At 41.5% G+C, this 25,968-nt stretch overlaps 2 protein-coding genes across 6 annotated transcripts in view; one reads left to right on the plus strand and one right to left on the minus strand.

Annotated features, from left to right (window-relative positions):
- Positions 1–21,733, plus strand: part of LOC126175345 (uncharacterized) — a 74,453-nt gene extending 52,720 nt beyond the window's left edge. Inside the window, exons 2-4 of the mRNA XM_049922075.1 lie at positions 11,831–12,262; positions 13,414–13,895; positions 21,554–21,733. Coding sequence (XP_049778032.1) covers positions 11,831–12,262; positions 13,414–13,438 — 457 coding nt within the window. The 3' untranslated portion in view covers positions 13,439–13,895; positions 21,554–21,733. The remainder of the gene's footprint in view (positions 1–11,830; positions 12,263–13,413; positions 13,896–21,553) is intronic.
- Positions 1–25,968, minus strand: part of LOC126175344 (BTB/POZ domain-containing protein 1-like) — a 633,855-nt gene that overhangs the window by 123,340 nt on the left and 484,547 nt on the right. For all 5 annotated transcript variants that reach the window (XM_049922071.1, XM_049922069.1, XM_049922072.1 and 2 more), the window contains exon 2: positions 25,761–25,841. The gene's annotated coding sequence lies outside the window, so the exon portion shown is untranslated. The remainder of the gene's footprint in view (positions 1–25,760; positions 25,842–25,968) is intronic.

Raw genomic sequence — 25,968 nt, forward strand, 5'->3', positions numbered from 1 at the left:
AAAATATTACTAGTGCGCGTCATTTACAACGGCGGCCGAGTTTAGGTTCGTTCTGCGCATCTGACGTCATAAAACACAGTCAGCCAATGAACAGAGAAAGACGTTGCCAGAGCTCGATTGCAGTGCAGAGCACGGACGAGTGTCTTTAGTCTTAGAAACGTTCACCCATAAATAAAGAAATTGAACAAAAGCAATGTCTTGATAGCAGACTTTCTTTTATAGAAAGTTTGGAAAAAGCATTCTTTATACCAGTTGCTGCATATTCTATTAATTAATTAACCCAAACAAGCAATAAGCCTCCTAATTCAGGTGATTGAAAGGAAAGGTGTTTGTATCATTCTCACGAACCGCTTTTTCGCAATGAAGAACAGCGGTAATTGTTTATTTTCTATTGAACTTCGACGAAACGTGAGTAATTCATAGTCCTACCAACAGTGTTTGTCGGTATTTTGCGTAATATTTTAGAGTCCTCCAGAAGTTCTATAGAGCAACTAGCTGCGTTAGCGTAATCGTTAGGTGTCTGGTTACTCAGCGAAAGGATCAGAGTTCAAACTGGTTCGGTGCTTAATATTTTCTTTATTTAAAAACAATATCGAAGTGTCTTACGTCATGAATTTTATTCGTTTGAATGTAATTTTTTGAAATTTCTAGTGCTTTATAATCATAATAAGTTTTCGGTTTTTCTAATTTTGTCCTCCAATATTTCTTTTCATAGCAATTAAAAACAATGAAAAGGCACACATACAATATTCATGTTATCTGTTTTGTTTCTATATCTTCACTTCCGCAGTTGCTGTTTTGCTATTCATTTTGAGATATCTACTTTTACGACAGTATTCAAAGTATTATTTAGAGCAGAATTTCGGCTCGTACGTTGCCGAGCTACTTGATTGTCTGACGCAATTCTTTGCTTCGCTGCTTTGGAAACATCAAATTCAATGTTTTCGTCGACTGATCTATGTTTTGGCAAGTATTTGCTGTCCGTTGTGACAAACACAAATTGCTTGCGCACTGCGCCTCACTGACAATATATTTCTATGTTTTATTAAGTCCACAATTCAGTTTTGTGTACTTCATCAACTTCGTTTTAATCAGAACGTTTTAGAAATAAGCGAAATGACTCTGGACTAAATAAAAGTTTTATTACAGTTGCGAAAGACGGAATATTTCTCAATATTACATACGACACCTATCTGGTACTTAAATTAAGTGAGACATTGTTATACAGTAAGTTTTATATGAAATTTGCGTGTCTTGTCCTCATTTCATTCTCAACATTGTGGCAACTAAAATCGACCATACGGAAAGTATACACTATGGACTTTTACCTCTGCAAACTCTTCAAAATTTCGTGCAATGGTTTACTACATTTAATGCTGCGCAATAACTGCGTTGAACATCGAAACAAAATTAAGTCATTTATGGGGGGAAGGTATCAGCCAAGAAGATGTGTAAAAATCAAATTTTTGGGCCATATAGTTTTTGTGAAATCGAATGATAAGTATGTCAAAGCAGTCGGAACACCATGTGTCTGCACAGGCGAGCAGTGCAGTGATGACAAAATCGCGCACAGCGCGGAATGCGGGGTGCACATCTCTGTAGCAGCGAAAGAGTTAATGCGGCCGTGGTGGCTTTACTTCATAAACTGCGCGCTCCCCCCCTAAACGTAAGTTTGAGAACTATACTATACTATGGCCCTGCTTCTATTGGTGCGTGCGTCGTTAGCAACTGGCAACGCAGCAATCTCCCGCGTCTGGGCGGGCGTGCGCGAGCCGCCAAGATAAAAGAATTGAACTTATAACAACAGCATAGAACAGAATTAGTCAGTGAAAAATGAACTCCGGAAACGATTATATCTATGTTATGAAAAATTACTGTTTTATCATAATTCTGTTTGAATCTGTTTCTGCTGCCTCTTAACAGAACAGTACGTTTTTACGAACGGAAACGATGACCTCCGTCGTCTTGGTACAGAGCTGCTATTCGTAATGAGATGATTGTGGGTTCGAGTCTCTCCTAGGGCATGTACGTAAACTTTATGTCTACCATTAGTGTGTCTGTACTGAAGAATAAAAAGAAAGAAACGCAAATTACAACTAAGGTGAACCATTGTCTCCTTTATCTCTAGTGATAACCTGTCCCGAAGCGAATGGAATTTCATCTTGCTTGGAGTCAGTTGATATATCGTGTTCCATTCCATTCCATAAAAATTCTTTGAACATGTGACAATCACTGATTGTTGTTGCTCTATAATAACTTGACGAAGATGATCGGATATTTCTCTCTCTGAGTCACTCCCGTCGTACATAAAAAAACTCTCATATCCGATGTTTCGGTTCTTCGCTTGTCTTGCTGTCTTAATATTCTCGTCTCACTACAGTAAAACAACAAGAGTGTTGAGTTTTTCTTTATGTTCCAGTTGTTGTTATTTCTTACAAGTTTCCCAAAATCTTTGTTAATGCAATTATTGTGTCTGTTATATTTATGTTTAAAGGTAGAGTGTTATATAATATTAATATGTTAGACTACTAAAAAACACATGTGATAATTGTATCGCCTAGCAGAAAAATATTAAATTTTAAATAAAAAATGGTAAGTTAGTCGCATGGCGGCCGTGAGTTGAACTATATTTCTCGCCTACCCGACAACCCAGAAACAAACTAAAAATCTACTTATATTTGTTAAAAATCATTATCCCTAAGCCATTGTCTATGGTAGAGAAAACTTTCCTCCTGGAGTGGCGAAGAGTTTAGTCTCTCAATAAGTTTTAATCCCAACAAACCTATGTAATATTCCAAAATATCTCAAGTGCTATACGCAGTGTAATTTGTGGAATTTTACAGACGGAGCTCTCAGTAGCATTTCTTGTAACTGACACGATAAGCAACAACAGTGGTATAGGAATCATTTTGGCCAGATGATTATTCATATGAGAAGTGTTCAGCTTTAGGCACAGCTCAGACGAATGGAATTTCTGCTGACTGAAGTGAACCGACAGTCGGAAAAAAAAGCGTAGCAGTCCACATACGACGGGAAGTGTGTGGCCACGACGCGGACGCGTCTACACACGCCAGGCTCGTAGCCCACAGCGGAACGGAAGCGGCACATACGCGCTATCGCCCGAGGCATCTTATCGCATTGTTCACAGGAACAGCGTGGCACATCCGTAGCGACCCGAGTTCTCCATACTTTTGAATGGAATCTTTACGCCTAGTATTTCATGTCACAAGCCACGCCGTGTGTGATCTAGATTATCGAGAAATGTCGTTCTGATTGCTACATGAAGAAAATTCACAAAATGCCTTGTATATCGCAAAATTAGACGCGACAATGTTTCAAACACGAAAGACTATTCGTTAATTTCTTATGCATACTTATTTCATTTTTAATTGCTGTTATTTCTCAACACTTTTGGTTTAATTTTTTGCATCAATGTAATTATGGAGACAGTGTTCTGAATTGAGGAAAAACAATTTTGTTTATCATCCCACACGTTTCAGTGAAGTTTCACCATCGTCAGAAAGAAATGGTTCAAATGGCTCTGAGAACTATGGGACTTAACATCTGAGGTCAACAGTCCCCTAGAACTTAGAACTACTTAAACCTAACTAATCTAAGGACATCACACACATCCATGCCCGAGGCAGGATTCGAGCCTGCGACCGTAGTGGTCGCGCGGTTCCAGACTGTAGCCCCTAGAAGGGCTCGGCCACAACGGCCGGCTCGTCAGAAAGAAGAAAATTGTGTTCGGTAAAGGCAGAAACCTATTTCGATAATTTTATATTTTAAAGCAAACGCGGTTAAAAAAATGAGCTTCAACTACAACATTTGCATCAAGAAGTTCCTAACAATAAATAGTTAGTGTTAATTTATTTCATCTTGAATAGTGGTCCCCACTAGTCGTCTTTCTCTACATCGTTTTTCAGGGCATGATATAACTCCTCATATCTCACAAACATGTGACGTGTAAGGGAAAGTCAAATGAAAACGAGACAGAGAGAAATAAAGTAAGTAAACTATTTATTATTTCAAAAGTAAACCTCATAACTGTTAATCAGTTTAGACCTATGTGAGTCAATAGGGTAACCGTCTTCATGGAGAAGTGTTTGCGGTTGCTTACTGAAACATTATTGTACCCGGGACAGTGGACATTTTGCAAAAATTGAAGCGCACCATCAAGCCAAACGCCCAAGAATGATGGCGGAAGGCATCATTCTGTTGCAAGATAATTCTCGCCTACATGTTGCCAAGGTTGATTCGAGTGCGCCGCAGAAGTTTCGCTGGGAGTCATTACACATCCTCCACACACTCCCGATCTCATCCACTGCGATTTCCATAATTTTGGAGCCTTGGAGAAAGGCATTTGTGGTCGTCAATGTGCTCCAGGCGAACAGGTGCACGCCTGGGTACAATCATGGTTCCGAAGGCAATCGCAAACATTTCTCCTTGAAGGAATTGACCATCTTGTCTCACAGTTACGGCGATTAATTTTGAAACAATGAACAGTTTACTTACTTTTTTCCCATTTGTCTCATTTTCATTTGACTGCCCCTTATAATCAGAATTGATTATTACAACAGATGAAGTCAGATACAAAAGGTTTCTAGTATCAACCAACACACCCATACTAAATGTGCTAACAGTCTTTGCAATAAGCGATACGATAAGCTTACAGGTTGAGTCCGAATTTCGGAGGTTACTGAAGGGCATTTCCTAAGTATTTTGGTATGATAGGCTCGTGATTTCCGGTGATTCATTACAGAGTAATTGCTTTTCTTATGATTTTTTTGCTCCTTTTTGTCTTTGTGTCACTATAGCAATGAAAACATCTGCACGACAGAGCAAATGCAGAGCTATACGCTGAGTGTCTTCTACGGAAGCAAACTTATTACATTCACTGATGGTACTTGCTGTTGGCTACAGTTGTTGGCTCTTAGCTATCGAGTTATTAAAAACCGTGTTTCAATGGTACAAAATTGATGTTTATTTTTAAATGAAGTGAGTTAACCACAAATATTAAATGTGTATACCACATACATGTGAAGTAGAAAACAGTATTAATGGATGAATTGTGTTCTGGGGTTGTTACGGACTGGAGCGGGGGTGAGGAGGGGGTGGGGGAGAGGGAATAGACGCGTGAGGGTAGGCAGGTTGCCAGATTGTAGCCGTGAACCACTTTTCTCCTTTGTAGCAGGTCTGCGAACTGAAGAGTAAGCAAGCGATTTCCCATTCTCCCCACCACACTACGGTACAAAAAGCCGCTACAATTATTTCTCGAAGTTAAAACGACCGTTCCGCAGCCCGCGTAATGAATCACTGACGACGTAGTGTGCAGACACTCCCGAAGGAGCGATTTATTTTCCATAAAGCGTGTTAAAACTACGCTGAATACGGGTGGCAGTTGTTAAGTTCCCACACCGACTGCTGCACACGTGCTAGCATGTCAGCGGAGATGTCTGAGCTGGCAGTGGTAATACGTCGTTGCATATCATCGGGTGTAGTTGGTATGTGTTGGCAGACAGCGTCTTTCAGCTTCCCCCCCAGAAAAAAGTTGACAGTAATCTAATCCTGGAAACGGGCCGCCCAAGGTACAGGTCCTCTGCATCCAATCCAACGATTTGGTAACAATTCGTGAAGACATGCTGTAGTACTCCGTGCTTTATATTCGATGGGCTAGACAGCCATCATGTTGGTACCGCAGGTTCCTTCTAGTCTGCAGAGGGCCGTTTTCTAGCATCGTGGTAGATGGTCTGGTAGGAGGCTGCGATACTTCTGCGAGTTCAGTATTTCGTCTATGAAACACGGGCCTATGAGCTGCTGGTTCACTATCCCACACCACACGTTTACACTCCATGGACGCTGACGTTCCACCTGACGAAGCTAGCGGAGTTTGTCAACAGACCAGTAGTGCATATTTGGTGGTTTACCTGGCCATTATTGGTAAATGTGGCTTCATCACTAAACAAGATATATGATACATCTGGAATATCTTGTCTTAACGCCCATGTACAGAAGTTAACACGATTCTCATAATCGTTGCCAAGCAGCTCTTGATAGAGAGAGATGTGATAGGGATGGAAACTATGTCGCTGGAGAATGCGTAGCACACTTGACTGACTCATGCCACCATTCCTCGTGCGATTGAGCGGGAGCTAATGTGCGGATCAGCTGCAACAGCAGCAACAACGTTGATTTTCCCCTCTTCCGTCGCCACTTGTTTCCTTCTGTTACGTTGCGTAGGTGTTAGACTACCACTTTCACGTAACTGTTTGAAGAGTTGGTAACTAACTGGCGAGTTGGTTGACGTCTATTGAGATATCTTACCGCATATATCGTAAAAGAACGAAATGCATTCTTCCCACACTCTCCACATACCATAAGTATGTCGGCTTTTCCTGCATTGGTAAAACCCATCATCCACTCATAGTCCATTGCTTGGACTGTCACACTGACTAACAAGTCGCAATGGACTCAAGGAACACACAAGCACACTGGACGGAAACGTAACAACATCGTACCTAGCATCTACGCAGGTTGAATGGCACAACCAAGTGTATGTTTGCACAAAAATAAACTTTCTAAGTATTATTACAATACGAGCCCATGGCTATCAATCCATTCTGTGAAACCCGTACATTAATGGCACTTTCCATTTCCGCAATATCTGCGTTGCAAGTTTTAGGTGATTTATCCTGTATAATTTGTGTAATATTGTCAGTGATACATGTAGTGTTTGCGGGGAACGGATTGGACTGGTAAATGTGATATTTTGCTGCGGTCTGTCGTTGACAGCATATTGTAACGGCGTGTAACGGTGTTGCAGCCACTTGGTGGTGTATTAATGAATGACCAGTAAGTTACTGTATTTCCCATACCATTAATTGTGTTGCTGGTAGAAGGCACAGGTCTCTTCCATTCTGGAACTGCTGGCACTTGTAGAGAGGGCTGCAATGAGCGGAGCCGCTTACCACACAACCTCAGCATATCTTGCAAGGTGCTTGTGAATATGCCGGATGGAATAGAACTGTTTAAATCTACAACAGAAATCAGCTGTGGTGCATTGCTTGAATTGTGTTGAAATATCCGATGTTCCCTAAGACCTACGTGACCTACTTCTGTTAAAGGGCGGTGAACTGAAGTCTGTGGGCCCCTTTAGATGTCAGGAGAGTTGAGGCTGGGGTGATGCATTTGATACCCACAAGCTGCGAAAAGTATTCTAGCCACTGATAGTGGTGCCAACGAAATCGAGCTTGACGAGTATATATTGACAGCATGTTACACTGGGAGCAGGCTACTCGTGTGGCAGACAGTTGACAGCTCCAGCTGTAGAACTCTTTTACATAATAGCTCACTTAACAACTGCAAATAAATACCCAGTAAACTAAGAACAACTCTGCTATTTAAACAAGATCTCAGTGAAGTTATTTTATCTACTCAGCGAGAGAAATGGACAGGAAATAATGGGGAGGTATAGTCTGTCTATATTTGAAAAACCGAGCAGCACGCGTTTTGGGGAAGTTGCCTTTCTCGGAAGAACTCTACATCTGCCGTATAGGGTGACTAAAATTAATTTCCTCTCTAGCTGTGTAGAACAGTGTGCAGAGATTTGCGTAGTGTCTGTCCTTATGTGTTTCTTGCGTTAGGATTAATAGAAATTCATATCTGTATACCATTTAGTGTTAAGGCACTCAGTGGAAAGTAACACCCAGGGCACGTCTGCAAGTGCGTCACCAGTGATTCACAAAAGAGTATTGGTATATAATTTGGTGTACTGGAATCCTGAATAAACCTAATCTGCTTTCAGAAAAAAGTGTTGCATTAGTTATTGAACGGCCCTCTTACTAAACTTCTGAAGCTGGTGTTTGTTTATAGCTGGAAACTGCGAACTTTACAGTTTCCGGTGCAAATCCATGATCGAATTAGAAGACGTCGATAACGCTCTTGCTTTATCACACGTGCATGACAGCATCACGTGTGCCGGCAGATGCTACTCTTATCTCCCGCACAGGTTACAACTTGATTGCTGCGAGTGTGCTCCAGATATGATAACAGCTCTATTCTAAGAGTCATCTCTCGAATAAAGATAAATAAACGAGGAAAATTCTTTTCACTTCCTCAAGCAGATACATTACTTAACAGATACGGATACTAGGAATGTACGCGGATGAGCAGTGGTCATACTCCAGGTCCATTGGCCACGAGAGCAGTCTTCTATTGACAGAGTAGTTTTATCTCACTAATTGTGAATACTCGTATCCTTTGTTATATAAGATTACAGTATGAAAGGATTTGTACGTTAATGTAATCATTTTACTTAGTAAGTGTGTAATCAAGAACTTAACGGCATTTTTCCGAATTTGGACATTGTAATAATAATAATACATAATATGAATATTCTCAAGGTTACAGTTAGTCTATTGACATTTGCAGGATGGAGCCGAAAGGAAAAATAATAATCATGTGGGAGCGAGCTAGTGGTCATGCAAAAATAAGAAACTGAAAGAACGCAAGTGACGAGATGATGAAGCCTAAGCCGTGGGAGGAAGTAAAAGTTTTGAGATGATACGGGTGGCGTTTATTAAGTAATGCAACAGTTTTTTTCTGAAAGCTTGTTGGCTTTGTTAGGCCTATTCAGGATTCCAATAAACCATATTACTCGTATTTTTCACTCTTTTGGCCACGAAACCCTAATTTTCGACATAATCTCCCTTCAATGTGACGGTCTTATGCCACCTTACTGGAAGGTCCTGTATGTCTGCATGGTACCACTAGTGGTCGACGTCGGAACCACCGTCGTACTCATCAATAACCTCCCCATCATACACGTTCTGCTCCCAATGGAGTGCATTCTTCATTAGGCCAAACAGATGGAAGTCGGTAAGTACAGGGTCCGGGTTGTAGAGCGGGTGAGGAAGAACAGTCCAATGAAGTTTTGTGAGCTCCTCTCGGGTGCGCAAACTTGTGTGAGGCCTTGCGTAGTCATGGAGAAGGAGAAGTTAGTTTGCATTTTTGTGGCGCGAACACACTGCAGCAGTCACATCAGTGTGCGCCCTGTCCGCACGCGAGAGGTTAGCGCGACCTTGTTGCGATGATGACAGTCGCCACGCCCAACGACTCACCGTGTTCACCGTGTTTTTGTTCACTGGCAGGTCTCCATAGACGTTCTGAAAGCTCGTATGAATATCTGCGATGCTCTGGTTTTCCGCCAAAAGAAACTCAATGACAACTCTTTGCTCGGAATGCACTTCCGTTGCAGACACCACTTTGAAGACTACGTATAGCGCCGCAGTCTATCAGAACATCATAAAACTGGAGGGTCTGAAGCGGGAATATTTCACGATGTCCCGCAACAAATGCTGCATTTTCTCACCGAAACAGTTCGAGAGAAAAAAAAGTGTTGCATTACTCATTGAATGCCCTCATAGTAGAATGTATTGGACGTTGCTATTAAACGGAGTGTTGTGGTTAAGCTTGTATAAATGGACGTGCCCGACGGATGGAGGAACAACAATGGCTGCAGTGTTGCTCAACTGGTCTCCACGAAGGAGAAGGAGCCGAGGGAGGCCGAGTTCAAGACGGAGAGTGATTATAGCCGAAGGTAAGGAAAGGAGAGGTCTGTTGGAGGAAGATTGGCAGGATACAAGTTTGTGGCATCTGAGAACAGGCAACTGCTAATAAGTGTAAAGGACATAAATAACAATTCCACAATTTTGGGCACACACACACACACACACACAAGCGTGTGTCTTCTTGATGAAGCTGTGTCAGGATGCTGCTGACAAAGCTTGTGTACGACATCATGGGCACGGTACGGTACGGTACGTATACAAGTATACAAGGTGTTTAAAAGTCTTTCATCAAACCTCTGAGTGTGATAGATCACGCCATGGCGACACAGTTTTTATTTTCGAGCCAAAATGTTCGATGACACTTCGCGGCGACGTCCTTTGATAATCGCCAGAGCTGGGACAAAGAGATTTCACGCAAGTAATTGGGTGAAGCAAGGTGACAGAGTGACTTTCAGCAAGAAAACCTTACGAATGGGTGTCTGTAAGCAGAGAACCGTATTTTAGAAGCGAATCAGGAATTTCAGTTTTGCTGGGCCGATCGGATTTCATTCCGATCAGATGACTGGATTATGGGCAATACACAATTTATACGAACACCGTGAATTTTCTACGTCCTTTCGCCTCTCTGGGGCATGTCCGAAGGACGCCAAGTGTTTTCAGGAATAGTCAAATGTTGAAATGCCCTATATGCTCACCAAAAAATGCGCCGCAGTTAGTTACTGTTGATACTTTATTTTTTTATCGTTTACACAGTTACGAAACGCACTAAGCAAATTGAGGAGAGTTTCGCGTAGTAAGAATTAATTTATAACTGGATTATTACTAGAACTTCCAACAGGTAATTGAAACATTACAATCTGCAAACAAACAGTGGGGTTGTATAATGTTAATTACTGCAATGTTTATTGATAAATAAAAATGTTACATATACCGTAATTTTTGGGGACTGCACTCGGGATATTATTAACTCTTGTACTGGTATTTCGGGTGTCAATCTTTCAGCCGTTCTCAAGGAGCGTCATTTGCAAAATTTTTAAAGCACTTTACATTGTGGAACAAAAATGCGTGCGTCAAAGATTACACTGTTGGCAACAAGAGGATAAGTCACAGATTAAATCTGATGCGTCTAGGAGTAAAACAAAGCAAGCACAGAGTCATCAAATCCACAGTGCTTAGTATTTGGTTGATTACTGTAGATGGCATCGGTTTGAACGTCAGGCTGTGAAATAGATTACGGTAGAGTTAAGATACTGGCCACCAGTATCATCCTACTGGGGTTCAGTGGTCAAGGAAGCTATAGAAATACAATTAGCAGACAACCTGCTCAAGCGAGAAGAGAATATCCAGCTCGAAAAATCATCAAAACCCTTTATTTCACGTCTGAGTTCTCAAAGGAAATATTGTTATAGGTCTTCATTGCCCGTCAGTCCAACATTTGCTATCCATAATAAGCAACCACATGCTTCGTAAGCACTGTATATTCCCTGATTGTGCACCTAATTTTTTTTTTACTCTTAGAGGCGTAAAGTTTTATCTATGACAGACGCTCTTGTTACCAACAACGGTATCATTGACGCGTGCACGTTTACTTAACATCGTAAAGTGTTTTAAAATCTTGCAAGCGATTCACTTTGAGAATGGCTGAAAGGTTTTCAGTCGACATATCGGTACAAGAGTTAGTGATAAACCCGGATGCACTCCCGAAAAATGATGGAATATTCAATCCTTTAGAGAACTGGAAGTAATAAATGTTAAATATATTTTATATTAACCAGCTTTGATTCCACAAGGAACTGTTGTACACAGTGACTGTAAAGCGACCGTACACTATGACAAGGGAGGATGTAACACAGCAAGTAGTCGTAATCCCACTGGTTTTTTTATTATACTTGCATATCCAGTTTTCAGCTATAAATAGCCATTTTCAGTACATTTGAGTAAGTTATAACGCAATAAACTCGCAGCAGCTACACATCATCTAATGACTTTATGCCATAGTATATATTGATAACGTAATTAGATTTGGGATCGACTGTTGTCGTCCATATCCGTTTAGACGTCAGTGGTGAAATCTAAATTAGCATCGATGATTAGCCGACATCACACATCTGTATATGGTTGCCTCCAATCCACTGTCTATCCTGCAGGCACACAGATTTTTCGTTCCAGTGCTCTTGGAGTGTTTATGTCCACTTCTGCACGTCAAAACGCTACCTCGATGAAACGATTTCTTACGAGTAATTAACAAAACATTTTCGCAGGACGTTTGCCGGTGTCGGCGCTGGATCTGGAAGCTCGGAGGCAGCACGTGGAGCAGGGGGCGTGTCCGCCGGCTGGAGGAATGCGATGCAGCCGGAAGCTGGCCTGGTGTGGCCCGTTCTGGACTCGGCGCGCGTTATTTCGGACGTCGCGGCGGCCTTATCCGGACACGCGGGCCACCTGCAGCGCCGCCGGATACCCGACACCAGCGCCGCTCTCACCCGCGCTGCTCATCTGGCCACACAGCCGGGAGATGCTGCTCTGCGTCGGATACCGGGTGTGAGAGTACAAGTGTTCCAGACAAATGGTTTAGTCTCCTTCAAAACAGTGCACAATCCGCTGCAGAGCGGAGATAATCTTGAACCAATCCACCATTTTGTGGCTAAGCCATCTCTCCGCAATGTACTTTCTCCCAAGAGTCGTGGTCCCGCAAAGTGTGTAAGACAACTTCCATCTTCCTTGGAAGGTAGAGGAGAAGCACAAATTCTGTCTCGGGAGATTAGGGATGTTGGCGATAGGAAGAGAATCCAGCCACGCTTTACCACTAACATTGCCAAATCTAGTAATTAACAGGCCAACCACGTCAACATACGGGGCAGAGACCAAGAAAAACAGAAAAACAAGTTTAGACAGTATTGCAACCAAGGTAGTAATACAGCAAAACAACTTACAGATCCCATTTTGAAAAATGCAGAATAAAGTAGTCGCATAGGTCAACATCTCGACATCTGTCATTATGTTCCTACATGATGCTATAAGGATACACTTCAAGAGCTCGAAATTTTCACTAATTTTTATGAAATATCCACTGCTGTTATTAAATGGACAACGCGATTTGAGTTACAAAATGGTTTTCTGATTTGTATGATATCTCTTTTCCCTGTTTTTTTTCTCTTTTCACTTCGTTGCGGTTTCTTTTCCTCCCGGCTCGGACTTGTGTAATAGTAGCTTCATCCACCAGTTCTGCTGGCCAGGGTGTCCGAGCGGTTCTAGGCGTTACAGTCTGGAACCGCGCGACCGCTACGGTCGCAGGTTCGAATCCTGCCTCGGCAATGGATCTCTGTGATGTCCTTAGGTTAGTTAGGTTTAAGTAGTTCTAAGTTCTAGGGGACTAAGTCCCATAGTGCTCAGACCAATTTGAACCATTTGAACCACCAGTTCTTTCACGCAAGCAGTTTGGTGTGCATTTGCGAAAGCCAGCTAATAGCTTTCTACTCGTGGACCGTGTCCTGCTTCTAGCACATGTCTAACTTGGATACAGCATCAGTTAAGCAATTAATTACTAGTTTTCACTTTGAGAAGGCTTCCTGTCAGAATAAATTTTACATTGTATTTATTTGTGATACTATGTTTGTGAATTAAGAGTTACGAGCTTTATATTACTACGTGATTAAACGCGACCTTCAATCCCAACCATCAGAGTGCAGATATGTTAACACTGTGGACGCTCTCCAAGTCTCTTCGGTTGCCGAGTTCCTACGTGACGTGTTCAAGCTTATGTACTTGTTTATAGAAGTTTGATGTATAATTTAGCTTCCTAGTATTTTACTACTTCATTCACACGCCTCTTCCTTTCCGTTTACAGGGATCATCTGATGTTGACTTGGTAATAGTTCTAAATCGATAATGATACCATTTGAGTGAACTGTAGCTGCAACGCACGATGTGCATTAATAAAACCGACAAACTGAATGGACAGATTCCTCACCGGAAATGGAGAAAATAGGTCCTACGAACATGTGTCCGGAAATGAACGCTGTGCGTGCGACGACAACAAATCGTCCTGGAACTCAGTACGGAGACACGTCATAGGGAATGTTCAAATTGGCCTCCAAGGGATACGATGTCATGCAGGAAACACATAATAGTACTTTCTCTTACACCATGTTAGCGGGCCACTTGCCTGGAGCATGTATTAGTGTTGTTCCCAACATCTTGTAGACTTCGGTCCCCCAGATCTGGTGTACGCACAGTTCGCCACCTCCTGCACGTTCGTCTGCCTGAAAGGACCCATGATCACACAAACGCTCAAAATGGGCTTGAAAGGTTTGTAAGTAGGCTGTTTAGGTTTTCTTATTGGCAAAGTTACGTAGCGCTCTGTATGAAAATCACTGCCTGTGCTGTGTGCAGTCTGTGGCTAGTTTGCATTGTTGTCTGCCATTGCAATGTTGGGCTGTTGGCTGTTAACAGCGCGTAGTGTTGGGCAGTTGGAGGTGAGCCGCCAGCAGTGGTGGATGTGGGGAGAGAGATGGCAGAGTTTTGAAATTTGTAAAACTGGATGTCATGAACTACTATATATATTATGATGTTAAGGTAAATACATTGTTTGTTCTCTATTAACATCTTTCAATTGCTAACTATGCCTATCAGTAGTTAGTGCCTTCTGTAGTTTGAATCTTTTATTTAGCTGGCAGTAGTGGCGCTCGCTGCATTGCAGTAGCTTGAGTAACGAAGATTTTTGTGAGGTAAGTGATTTGTGAAAGGTACAGGTTAATGTTAGTCAGGGCCATTCCTTTGTAGGGATATCTGAAAGTCAGATTGCGTTGCGCTAAAAAAAATATTGTGTGTCAGTTTAAGCACAGTCATGTATAATTTGTTCTAAGGGGAAGTTTCATATGTCGACCCTTAGCCGAGGATACCTCACTGGAATCTTCTGATTTTTTCTTGTAGTTTGTGTAATTAGTGTAGCTATTGTTTATTGCTAGCGCGTAATTATAGAGAGAATTCCTTTGTAGTTGCAGTCTTTCATTGTTGTACAGTAAAACAGGTGTGGCACGCATGTAGATTTGCACCAAGTATTTCGCAGCTGCGCTTGCAATTAACTAGATATTATTTTCAGTGCTATGTTAATGTGTTCCCCTATTTTTGCTCTTCAAATTGTGTTTTTCTGTGTTGTCGTGTGAAATATTGTGACAATAATGGCGTGTGAAAAACGTAATACTAGGCTCCAAAGTAAACTGAGAAATGACAGTGAAGACGAAAGCAGTGTGTTAGCGCCACCGTGTAATGAATTAACTAATGTTCAACATAGTAATTTGGTAATTGTGCATAGGGAAATGGAGCGGGCGGCAAACAATGGCGTAGGCAGTGAAACAATTAGTGAACAGGGAAACATTATCGATCGATCGGTCGGCAACAGCTCGCCTCAGGAATCCGAAATGACAGAACACAATATTGCAAATACTGTAGATTCAGGTTTTGCGTCCTCACCGTTTTCTCAAATAAGTCAAGACACATTTTCTGCTTGTCAAAATGTGAATGTTGCCGGTGCAACCGCACTGCCGAAAAGCATAGAGAAACAGATTCCAGACACTAATACATTATTATTGCAATTAATGCAAAAAATGGAACAAAATCAGAAACAAACACAGCAACAGTTAGACACAATGGAACAAAATCTTCAAAAGTTAGACACAATGGAACAAAATCTTCAAAAGTTAGACACAATGGAACAACACCAGAGACAAACACAGCAACAGTTAGACACAGTGGAACAAAATCTTAAAAAGTTAGACACAATGGAACAAAATCTTCAAAAGTTAGACACCAAACTTGAACAAACACGTGAAGATTTAACTACTGAGTTACATAACATCGAATCGAAATGTCAAAAAGTCTGTAATGACGTAAAAACACAAATTTGTGAGCATTTTCAACCTATTTTTTCGCGGCATGAAAATGCATTACAGAATCACGAAGCAGCCATAAAAGAACTGCAGACTATTGTTCATGAAAATCATGAGACCTTGCAAGCTAAAATGGACTCAGTTGCATCTACCGATTCGGTTACGCAACTTGCAAAAACTCAGGAAAACTTAAAGGACACAGTAGAAAGACACATGGAGGAAATTAGTTCATTATCAGAGAAAGTAGTTGAACTTTCGGATCAGCTAAATAATTTATCTACGAAGGTAGATGATAATCTGAATGACACAAAACCAGTAGTCTTTAATGATACAGAAGAGTGCGAACAAATTAGGAAACTGAAACAAAATCTGAATCAAATTAATACGCAACACCAAAGAGAAATCCACGAAGTACAAGATCAGCTGACACGGGTAATACAAGAATTACGTATTTCAGAGGACACTCGCGCTCCAATACGGGAAGAGGGACATAGAAATACGGAACAGCCACAAAATAATAACACAGGGAACTTCGGAAATTATGAAAGAAATTGGCAAGGTACACCGAATTTTGAGATGGAACCGCCGAAATGACGTAACAATGACCGATATGCTACTCGCCGACACGATGATTTTGACTATAAGCTGTTCATTACTACACGTAAATTCAAAACGTTTAAGAATTCTGCCAACGACAATCATCCACAAGCGTGGCTCCATCAATTCTCTCATTGTTTTCCTCCCAACTGGTCATTGAAGCACAGGTTAGAATTTATGTATGGCTACTTGGAGAATGAACCAGCTGTAAGAATGCGATCGGTCATTCACAATTGTCACAGTGAAGGAGAATTTTATCATGCCTTCCTCTCAGTGTATTGGTCTCAAGCTACACAAGACCGAGTAAAACATAGCATCATAATGATGAAACGTTTCGAACAATCTGAATTTTCCAGTCTTATGAAATATTTTGAAGACATGTTGCATAAGAATCAGTATCTTTCAAACCCATACAGCCCCTCAGAACTCATCCGCATTTGCTTAATCAAACTGCCTGAACATTTACGACATATTATTTTGGCAGGGCGTTACAAAGACGACATTGAAGCTTTTCAGGGACTCTTGCGGGAATTAGAGATTGACACAGACAGTCACGGGATGTGAAAGCAGGAGAACAATCACTACAGGTCACATCCGTCACAATTCCGTGACGACAGAAACAATAACTGGACACGACAAGCCTATTCTTACAACGCAAATCGTGACCAAAACAGACACCACCCATATGACAATCACTGGCAGAGTAATAATAGTTACAGAGAAAGATCGCATTTCCGTAGTAATGAATATGACAGAGATTACCATAGAAACACACAATATGGGAACAAAAACAATTATTATCAAGAGAGACAGAATAACTTCAGACGCAACAGTCCAGTGCGCAGTTACGACTCAGGGAGAAATTCTCCACCACTTAACCGACAAGAAAGAAAGTACAGGAACTACCGACATGACGACAGACGATATAATCATAACGACAAACCTGAATTTCATCAGAACTGGCGGGATTCAAACAGAGCAGGGCACTCTCGACAACGTGAATTTGTGGAAGTTAGGCCTCCTAATCCCAATAACGATGCACGCCAACAAAGAAACAGACAATGACTCGCACCGCAGGCAGCCACTTGCGCCCGCTGGCTCAGGGAAAAATAACATTGACGCTAACCTTGAGCAAAATTCCAGTATTCTTTACGGACGAATACCGCATGATAACTGCATTCAAGTTGAAACTCTGCGTACTAGGAAGAGCAAAAGGTTACACCACATTTCACATGTAAAACCGCTTATTGAAAGATAATCTGCTTTTTAACTTAGTCTTTGCTATAAAATTTTTCACTTCATGTTACTAGTACTCTTTGTCACACTTACAAACTGTTAACATGCAACTATGTTTTAAAGCTAACTAACTATCCAGTCAAGAACATAGGTAACTTAGACAAGTAATTGCGAATGCATTGTTATTGCGAACAGACGACACAGTGTTGTTATTTATACAGTCTTCCTTGTTAGTTGCACGATTACGTAACGAATATACGGCTTACATACTTAGAACATATACTGCTAATGAGATTTTAATGCAACATTTTGGTTTACTTGAAGATACATTCTGGATTTAAAGTACTTTCTGTGAAATACCAGATGACACAGTGGTTAGTTTATGTGACAGCTACACAATTATATCACGACGTTACTAATGAGTGACAATTTACAATGTTGCTTTTGCGGTGTATCTGTTTTATATCTGCACAGTTTTTCTGAATTATTCTGGAAAGTAAAACATGTTTAAGTAGTAATTTTTGTGGTATAGCTACAATGAGACAGCCTCTTTCGTAGCACAACAATACGTTACATTATAGTACTTTCTTGATCACGGTAAGGTACGTAATAACTACGATATCTATACGCAAAGCATTTCACTTTCGTTTATGATGAGGTAAGTACATTGACTTCAGCAGAACTTTGCTTACACAGGACGATAACTATGACACTTGCACAGAATTATCTTACAGCAAGACGCACATTTAGTGCTACACGTCACGCATTTGAGTGCTTAATTTTGTACTTAAACCATTTATTTTTCAAGATTTTTTAATTACAAAGAAAGTTTTCTGTGATACATTTCATTCCATTGCTATAATCTATAACACCTGAGGGTATAATTACATTAATTCTCAGGGGGGTACACGCTTACTTTGTGTACCATGTGTTTGGCAAGCACAAGGAGCCCTCGCTGATATTTGCTTATACAGCTTTACACATCGGTACCATATTTCTCTAACACATAAATTACACAGCTATCTGATCATTTAACTGAGAGATAAACACTTTTTTTTATTACATCAGTGACAAATGTTTACGTAACTACACCTGTCTGTACTTTGTGAACTGTTCATATTTTTTCGGAACCATTGTGATATTATGAGAGCTTTGAATGATATATTTGGTATGGGATCACGATTTTTAAAGTATGTTTGAGGCAGATGACACTTTTGACATGAGCAGAGAATTTTTTTAGGTTTTGAAATTATTGGAGGAAGCTACGACGATTTTGAGAGTTGACTGAGGTGTTTTGATGTTATTATTACGATGACTATGTGTATTATGCTGTTGAGGTATGTTTATGATCAATAAGCTGATGCTGTATGAGGAATCTGATTATGCTACGTATCTGTTATGATGAAATATTGAAGAAGTGTCGACAAATAAGGTAAGGAATAATGAGTAGTGGTTAGGGACTCTGGTTTGTGCAAAAGGTTGTTGGAAACCAAGAATTGTACTTTAAGAGTTATGAAATGTATGTAACTGCGTGAATGTATTACAATGCCGCCGAAAATTTTTTGGACACTGTTATATCAATAGCATTTTGTTTCTACAGATTTGTAACGCAAATTCTTGACCTGTGAAATATTTTTATATGAGGCTGTCACTGTAGCAGAAACTGCTGTCGTAAATATTTCCGTAAGAAAGTTAAGTGACCACCTGCACATAATGCGTCGTGGGAACCCAGCTGTGTCAGACGCCTGGAGAAAAAGCCATTTGGGTGTGCCTTTCCAGAGGCACAGGTAGAAAAAAAAGAGAGGCCATTATCCTCGCTATTGACATTCCTTTGTAGAAAGCATCGTAAATACGACACCCTCAAACTTGAAAACATGATAACACTGTGGAGCTCTTAATTTATGATATTTACTGCAATGCCTAATGAAATGACGAGAAATATTTTATGTCTATACACCTGATTATGACTACTGTCTTTCTAGTTGAGAGAAATGCCATATGGCTTGCTTTATGTATTTATTTACTCATTTTGTTTAATATCTAGTTTCTAGCTGCCCTGCAGCATTGGTTAAAATAAAATTTTATAGATGTACTAATATAAATATTTTATGCCTACAGACCCAGTAAAGACTAACTTTGATGTACTTAAAAAAAACGAAGGAGCACAAAAACACATTTCCCTTCACAGGAATTGCATACAAATTTTCTTTTCAACTACTTGGTAATTTTTTTTGTAGAATAACTTATTGTGGAGCACCACTTTAATTACATAGACATTAAGATGTGAATATACATTTCCCTTGTCTGCATTATTGTCTTTAGTGTACTATTTTTTCTGCTTGAGCTTTGTCATGCTTAGGTATAAGTTATAGCATTTACTGCTGCTGTTTGCCAGGCATAGTGCTACTAAATTTCACTTTGTATTACTCTGTTAAGCTAGTTTTACTACTGATTTATTTTTCTTGCTGCTGCACATTGGCTCATATTAGTTGTGATGTTGCATTGCTTGGTAATTTAGATTTACTGTAGCTTGCTTTGCAATTTTCCATTTTTTTGTCATTGCTGTTTGTGTTAATTAGTGTTAATTATTTTGTGCTGCTGCATTGCCTCGTCCCTTAGTTTAGCATCGGAGCTCAGTAGATTTAAGTTAGCTTAAGAGGGGGTAGACTATACAAGAAACTAACTATGATGAATTGGAAGAAATGCATTGAGAAGCTATAAGAAAATGGTGTGGCCAAAAAAAAGAATTTTGAAAGAGGATATGAACAAAAAAAGTAGGGTTTAGGGACAACAGGTTTAGGTAGGATTTTCTTGGAAATAAATGTTGAGGTAAGATAATGGTAAATAAATAATGAGGTAAGATATGTGTGAACAGAATACAGAAAGCATGCTTGGATAGAATTTTTTTGGCTGGAGCTAATGTAGAAATAAGAGGAATGATCTATGGAATGAAGTTTTGGGTTGGACTGCAGTACCAAATGATACACTGAAAACAAACCCTGTCCTTTCCTTTTGTGTTATCCCACTATGTGTTTGTGTACCCTTGTGTATTTGTTTTCTTCCTGTCTCTGTGTAGTTTCATAGAATTTCTTCTTCTTCTAATACTAAGCTACATTCACTATGATGAGGAATACTGTTATCCTCGAATATAATTGGCATTAATAATATGTTATTTACCTTGTAAAGATGTTTAGACATTATTTATTCTGTTTTGTTTTAATGCTCATGTGTGAAGTTAATGTTTCAATAATTATTCTGATCTTTTATATATTTACTTATGTCATAATTCCTGTAACACTGATGTATATGTCTATTTCTATTCTTTTGTAAAGCCTGTTTTACTACAAATGTTATCTGTATTGTTATGTTCTTTAATGATGTATTTTGTACCTTTGTTATTGTATTCTTATGTTATAAAATTGTAATTGACACCAGTTCATCAAATTAAGTAACTTGTAAGTTACATTTCACTGCACACGGTTCTGTTGGTATAATATGTACACAATATGTGAAAAAAAAGAGGACTGTTAGTGTTTGCATGTGTGTTAATAATTCAGCAAGGGACTGGCTAACAGCATTGCTGGTTCTAAGGACAATTCCAAAAACTTTGTGAGTGCACAAGTGGTGGTTATGAACTTGCTCTATTATCCGCAAGACTCTTCAAAGGTGATTGTGCACCTGCACAGTTGCAACAGATGGCTGCTGGCCGTCTCTACAAGGACTACAGTGGGTCTGCATCTTTGATGGCCCACCATTACCATTATTTCTACAAGGACTGCAGTGGGTCTGCAGCTCTGGTGGTCCACCAATACCGTAATCTCTACCAGGACTACAGTGGGTCTACTCTGTGATGACCTACCTACCAATACTCTTCAAAACTTCGACTGACTCTGCTGTGGGTTTGCTCTGTTGTAGCCCATTACCTGTCAGCATGTCAAGAGTCAGCATTGTCTTTCTGTTGGAAGGACAGCACTACTTCTTCAAGACTGCATGGAAATCCACTACTTCTGTGTGCAATTTCTTTTACTAATGAGACTTTGTGAAAAAAACTGTAATTACTATTATGATGAATGATCAGGACTATCTTTATGGACTGTGAGAAAATTTTAGCTTTTGACCAACATTATATCAATAAGTGTGTGCATTTGATATCTTTGTTATTGTAATTATGAAAAATGTTATCAAATCATTATTGGCCACTGCCCAAAGCAATTTGTAAAATTTTTTTTGTGGGGAGCATGGGGGCTATGTAAGTAGGCTGTTTAGGTTTTCTTATTGGCAACGTTACGTAGCGCTCTGTATGAAAATCACTGCCTGTGCTGTGTGCAGTCTGTGGCTAGTTTGCATTGTTGTCTGCCATTGTATTGTTGGGCTGTTGGCTGTTAACAGCGCGTAGCGTTGGGCAGTTGGAGGTGAGCCGCCAGCAGTGGTGGATGTGGGGAGAGAGATGGCAGAGTTTTGAAATTTGTAAAACTGGATGTCATGAACTACTATATATATTATGAGGTTAAGGTAAATACATTGTTTGTTCTCTATTAACATCTTTCAATTGCTAACTATGCCTATCAGTAGTTAGTGCCTTCTGTAGTTTGAATCTTTTATTTAGCTGGCAGTAGTGGTGCTCGCTGCATTGCAGTAGCTTTAGTAACGAAGATTTTTGTGAGGTAAGTGATTTGTGAAAGGTACAGGTTAATGTTAGTCAGGGCCATTCCTTTGTAGGGATATCTGAAAGTCAGATTGCGTTGCACTAAAAAAAATATTGTGTGTCAGTTTAAGCACAGTCATGTATAATTTGTTCTAAGGGGAACTTTCAGGTTGTACGATGCGTTGGTGTCCGTGAGGGTACTTGTTTGGTGTAGCAGTGGTACCTCTCAACCGTTTCCATCTGCTTGGCCGAACAGAACACCATCTGGGCTTGTTCCCTACATGAATACCATATGCTGCTTCAATCACACAGCCTGCAACACGCTAGGAACACGCGGCAAGTGGTCAGTGAAACTTTTATGCGTCAGCGCCATCTACCATGATAACGGTGCATTTCCAGACACCCTTTCATAGGACCCTTTTTCCACAATTTCCAGTCAGGTATCCGTCCCTGCAGTTTGTCAGCTTTGTTAATATTAACCCTTTATACGCGGTGATTTTTTTCAGCATGTACAAACTCTAGGGATTAGTAGATGAGAGGATACGGAACAAAAAAGATCTAATGAACTTACGTCCGGAAATGCATGGTCTCCATGCTAGAGACCATTTATTCAATCGTGCATTGTTACAGAGGCTGCGGTCTAATACACACTGTACCAAGCAGCCATAGTTATAGTATGTATTGACAATGGTTTCCATGTGCCTCAATGCATGCGTGTACGCGCCGTAGCATATTCTGTCTCACACTTTCACATCGGCCAGGCTGCATCCGAAGTGTCAGAGGCTCCAGTGTCTCCACATCTGGAATGGCTCTGCATACACGATACTTTTGAGATGGCCCCAGAACCAGAAATTGCACAGGTTGAGAGCCGGTGAATTAGCAGGCCATGCAACTGAACCCCGATTGGCTGATCAGGAAAGACACGATTGAAAAACGTCCTGGCGTTAATGGCGAAGTGGGCTGGAGCACCATCATGAAGCAGCTACATAACCCTTCGAATCATCAGTGGCACTTATTCCAGCAGGGGAGGCAAAGTCAGACGCAAGAATCGCCGTTTGTTCCAGCCTGTTAGGCGCCGTGGGAGGAAGACTGGTCCTAAAACACGGTCGCCAAATATCCAAACGCACACGTTCCGGCTGCACCGATGCTGGTGACTCGCTGTCATCGTACCATGGGGGTTCTTATACTATCCCACAGATGACTGGTACGAAATTGATGATACCACTCCACGTAAAGGTGGTCTTATCTGGAAATAGGATGAATGACACGAATCCCGGAATCGTGGTTGCCTGGTGAAGAAACCAGAGACAAAACTGCTACCAATGTGGAAAATCTGTCGCTAGTAAGCCCTGCACACGCTGTAAGTGATAAGAGAATGTTGCACACGGTCGTCTGGCTTACCCTGTACTGGCAGGCCAGCTGCCCAGTACTGACACGGCGGTCACCTTCCACAGTGGTAATGGCTCTGAGCGCTATGGGACTTAACATCTGAGGTCATCACTCCCCTAGACTTAGTACTACTTAAACCTAACTAACCTAAGGACATCACACACATCCATGCCCGAGGCAGGATTCGAACCTGCGACCGTAGCAGCGGCGCGGTTCCGGACTGAAGTGCCTAGAACCGCTCGTCCACAACGGCCGGCCACAGTGTTAATCACATTTTCCTTCATGTCTGGTGTGCGAACATTTGGGGTATGTCCTTCACGATTTTCTGCCTCCTGAAACGACCCTGTCTCAGACAAATGGCGAAACACTGTTGAAACATTGAATGCTGCGGTTGTTGTTGGCGGGGATAGGTCTCCTGATAAAACATCGCTACCCGCCGCCCGTTGCCATTTGCCTTTCTGTAAGTAAACACCATGTCAGCAAGCTCTCGATTCGAATACGGAATCATTGTGTACAACGCTGTATTACATCCACTACAAGGTGAGTCAGCAAAAGAAGTGAATCGACACATTACCAATTACTAGTCAGGAGAGGGCGCTAGGGCATGACGTATGAGGAACAGTACCACCCTCTAGGAGGAAACCATGCAGACTGTAACTGTGACTGCATGGTACAGCGCGTATTAGACCGCAGTCTCTGTAACAAAGTATGATTGAGTAAATGTTCTCTAGCACGGAAACCATACATTCCCGGACATGAGTTCGTTAGACCTTTATTGTTCCGTACCCTCTCATCGATCAATCCCTGAAGTTTGTACACGGTGGAAAAAATCACCCTGTACAGGATAAGTTTGCTAATTGAGGAATAAGTGGAGGAAACGTCCCCTGAGAGGATAAGTAGCATATACGTCATATGGAAATGTCGCCGGGAATACGTACCGATGGAGGTACAGCAATTTGATGGTTGAGGTAAAAGATCTTTGACACTCATCCCGGCATCAGCAAGAGGGAGATGGCCCTCCGGCATGGGCTATACCAGACGACCGTGTGGAACATTCCTCACAACAACTGCGACAAATGGTTCAAATGGCTCTGAGCACTATGGGACTTAACATCTATGGTCATCAGTCCCCTAGAACTTAGAACTACTTAAACCTACGGAGTGGCCATGCGGTTCTGGGCGCTACAGTCTGGAGCCGCGTGACCGCTATTGTCGCAGGTTCGAATCCTGCCTCGGGCATGGATGTGTGTGATGTCCTTAGGTTAGTTAGGTTTAAGTAGTTCTAAGTTCTAGGGGACTGATGACCACAGCAGTTAAGTCCCATAGTGCTCAGAGCCATTTGAACCATTTTGAACTTAAACCTAACTAACCTAAGGACAGCACGCAACACCCAGCCATCACGAGGCAGAGAAAATCCCTGACCCCGCCGGGAATCGAACCCGGGAACCCGGGCGTGGGAAGTGAGAACGCTACCGCACGACCACGAGATGTGGGCAACAACAACTGCCACTCTACGTATCACTTACAACGCGTGTAGGCCTTATTACCTACAGAATTGTGCCCTCGGCGACAGTTTTGACACTGGTTTGTCCAACAAGACACCACGGTGCTGCGATTTCTGTCATCCACCGTACACAAAAATGGGACTACCTTTACGAAGGGCGGTGTCGTCAACCTTCACAACACACATCTGTCTGCTACAGAGAATTCACGTGGTATGGTAGTAGCGGACCTTCAGCATCAGTTCAGCCGAGGATTAATGGCGACCCCCTCGTGGGACTAGTCACCCTTCCACAACGCTTCACAGACGAGGCATGTCAGCGGTTCCTGTCTCCGCTGCTGGATGATGTGCTGGTACGAAGGGTGATGTGGCTACTGCATGACGATGCTCCGGCTCACTGCCCTCTTGAGTGTCGAGCTACAACGCTAGTACAGACAGAATACTCTCACTTGCCCGATGTACTATCAAGTGTGCCTTCAATCAATGAAACCTACACTTTCGACCTTCAAGTGTGTGTACTTCTAATGGAACGCAACATTACCTTTTTCCCTCTTAGAGATTATGGATCGTTTCCTGTAGTTTACCCCCTTTAGCAAAAGCAACCTAAAAAAAAAAAGACAAGGCGATCACTGTGTTTCCCTAAGGGTTAATATGTCCTGTCTAGCTGAGTAACAGTGGCTCTGGGAAGATGTAATTCCTGTAAGACCTATCAATGTAATTATCACATTTTTTAATCACAGTAGTTATGTTCGATTTGAGCTGACTCAAGTCCGTTCCTACATTCCTGTCAAAGGAAACACATCTTTGACATTGTCACGAATTACATCTGGCCTAGTATACCGCCGGGTGCATAGACGGACATGACAAAGCGTACGTTTAGTGGCCACGGTGTCTGACAGAAGAGTAAGGCAGGTAACAGAACGGCAGTGAAAACTCACCTCTGCGCCTAGCAGGAAACCGCGGCCTGCGTCATGGCCCTCGCAGCTCGTCGTCGAGCCCGGCGGCCGTGCTTGGTGTACCTGAGAACAGAAAGGCAGGCACTTATACAGCTGAAGGCACCGGTCGTGTTCTGCCGGCTGATCTCCAGGGTCGCTGTTTCAGGACCAGACTCCCAGTAACAGCGTCATATTCCGTGCATCCAGCGGA

Source organism: Schistocerca cancellata, chromosome 3 (genome assembly GCF_023864275.1).
Source record: "Schistocerca cancellata isolate TAMUIC-IGC-003103 chromosome 3, iqSchCanc2.1, whole genome shotgun sequence".
Taxonomy (NCBI): Eukaryota; Metazoa; Arthropoda; class Insecta; order Orthoptera; family Acrididae; genus Schistocerca; species Schistocerca cancellata.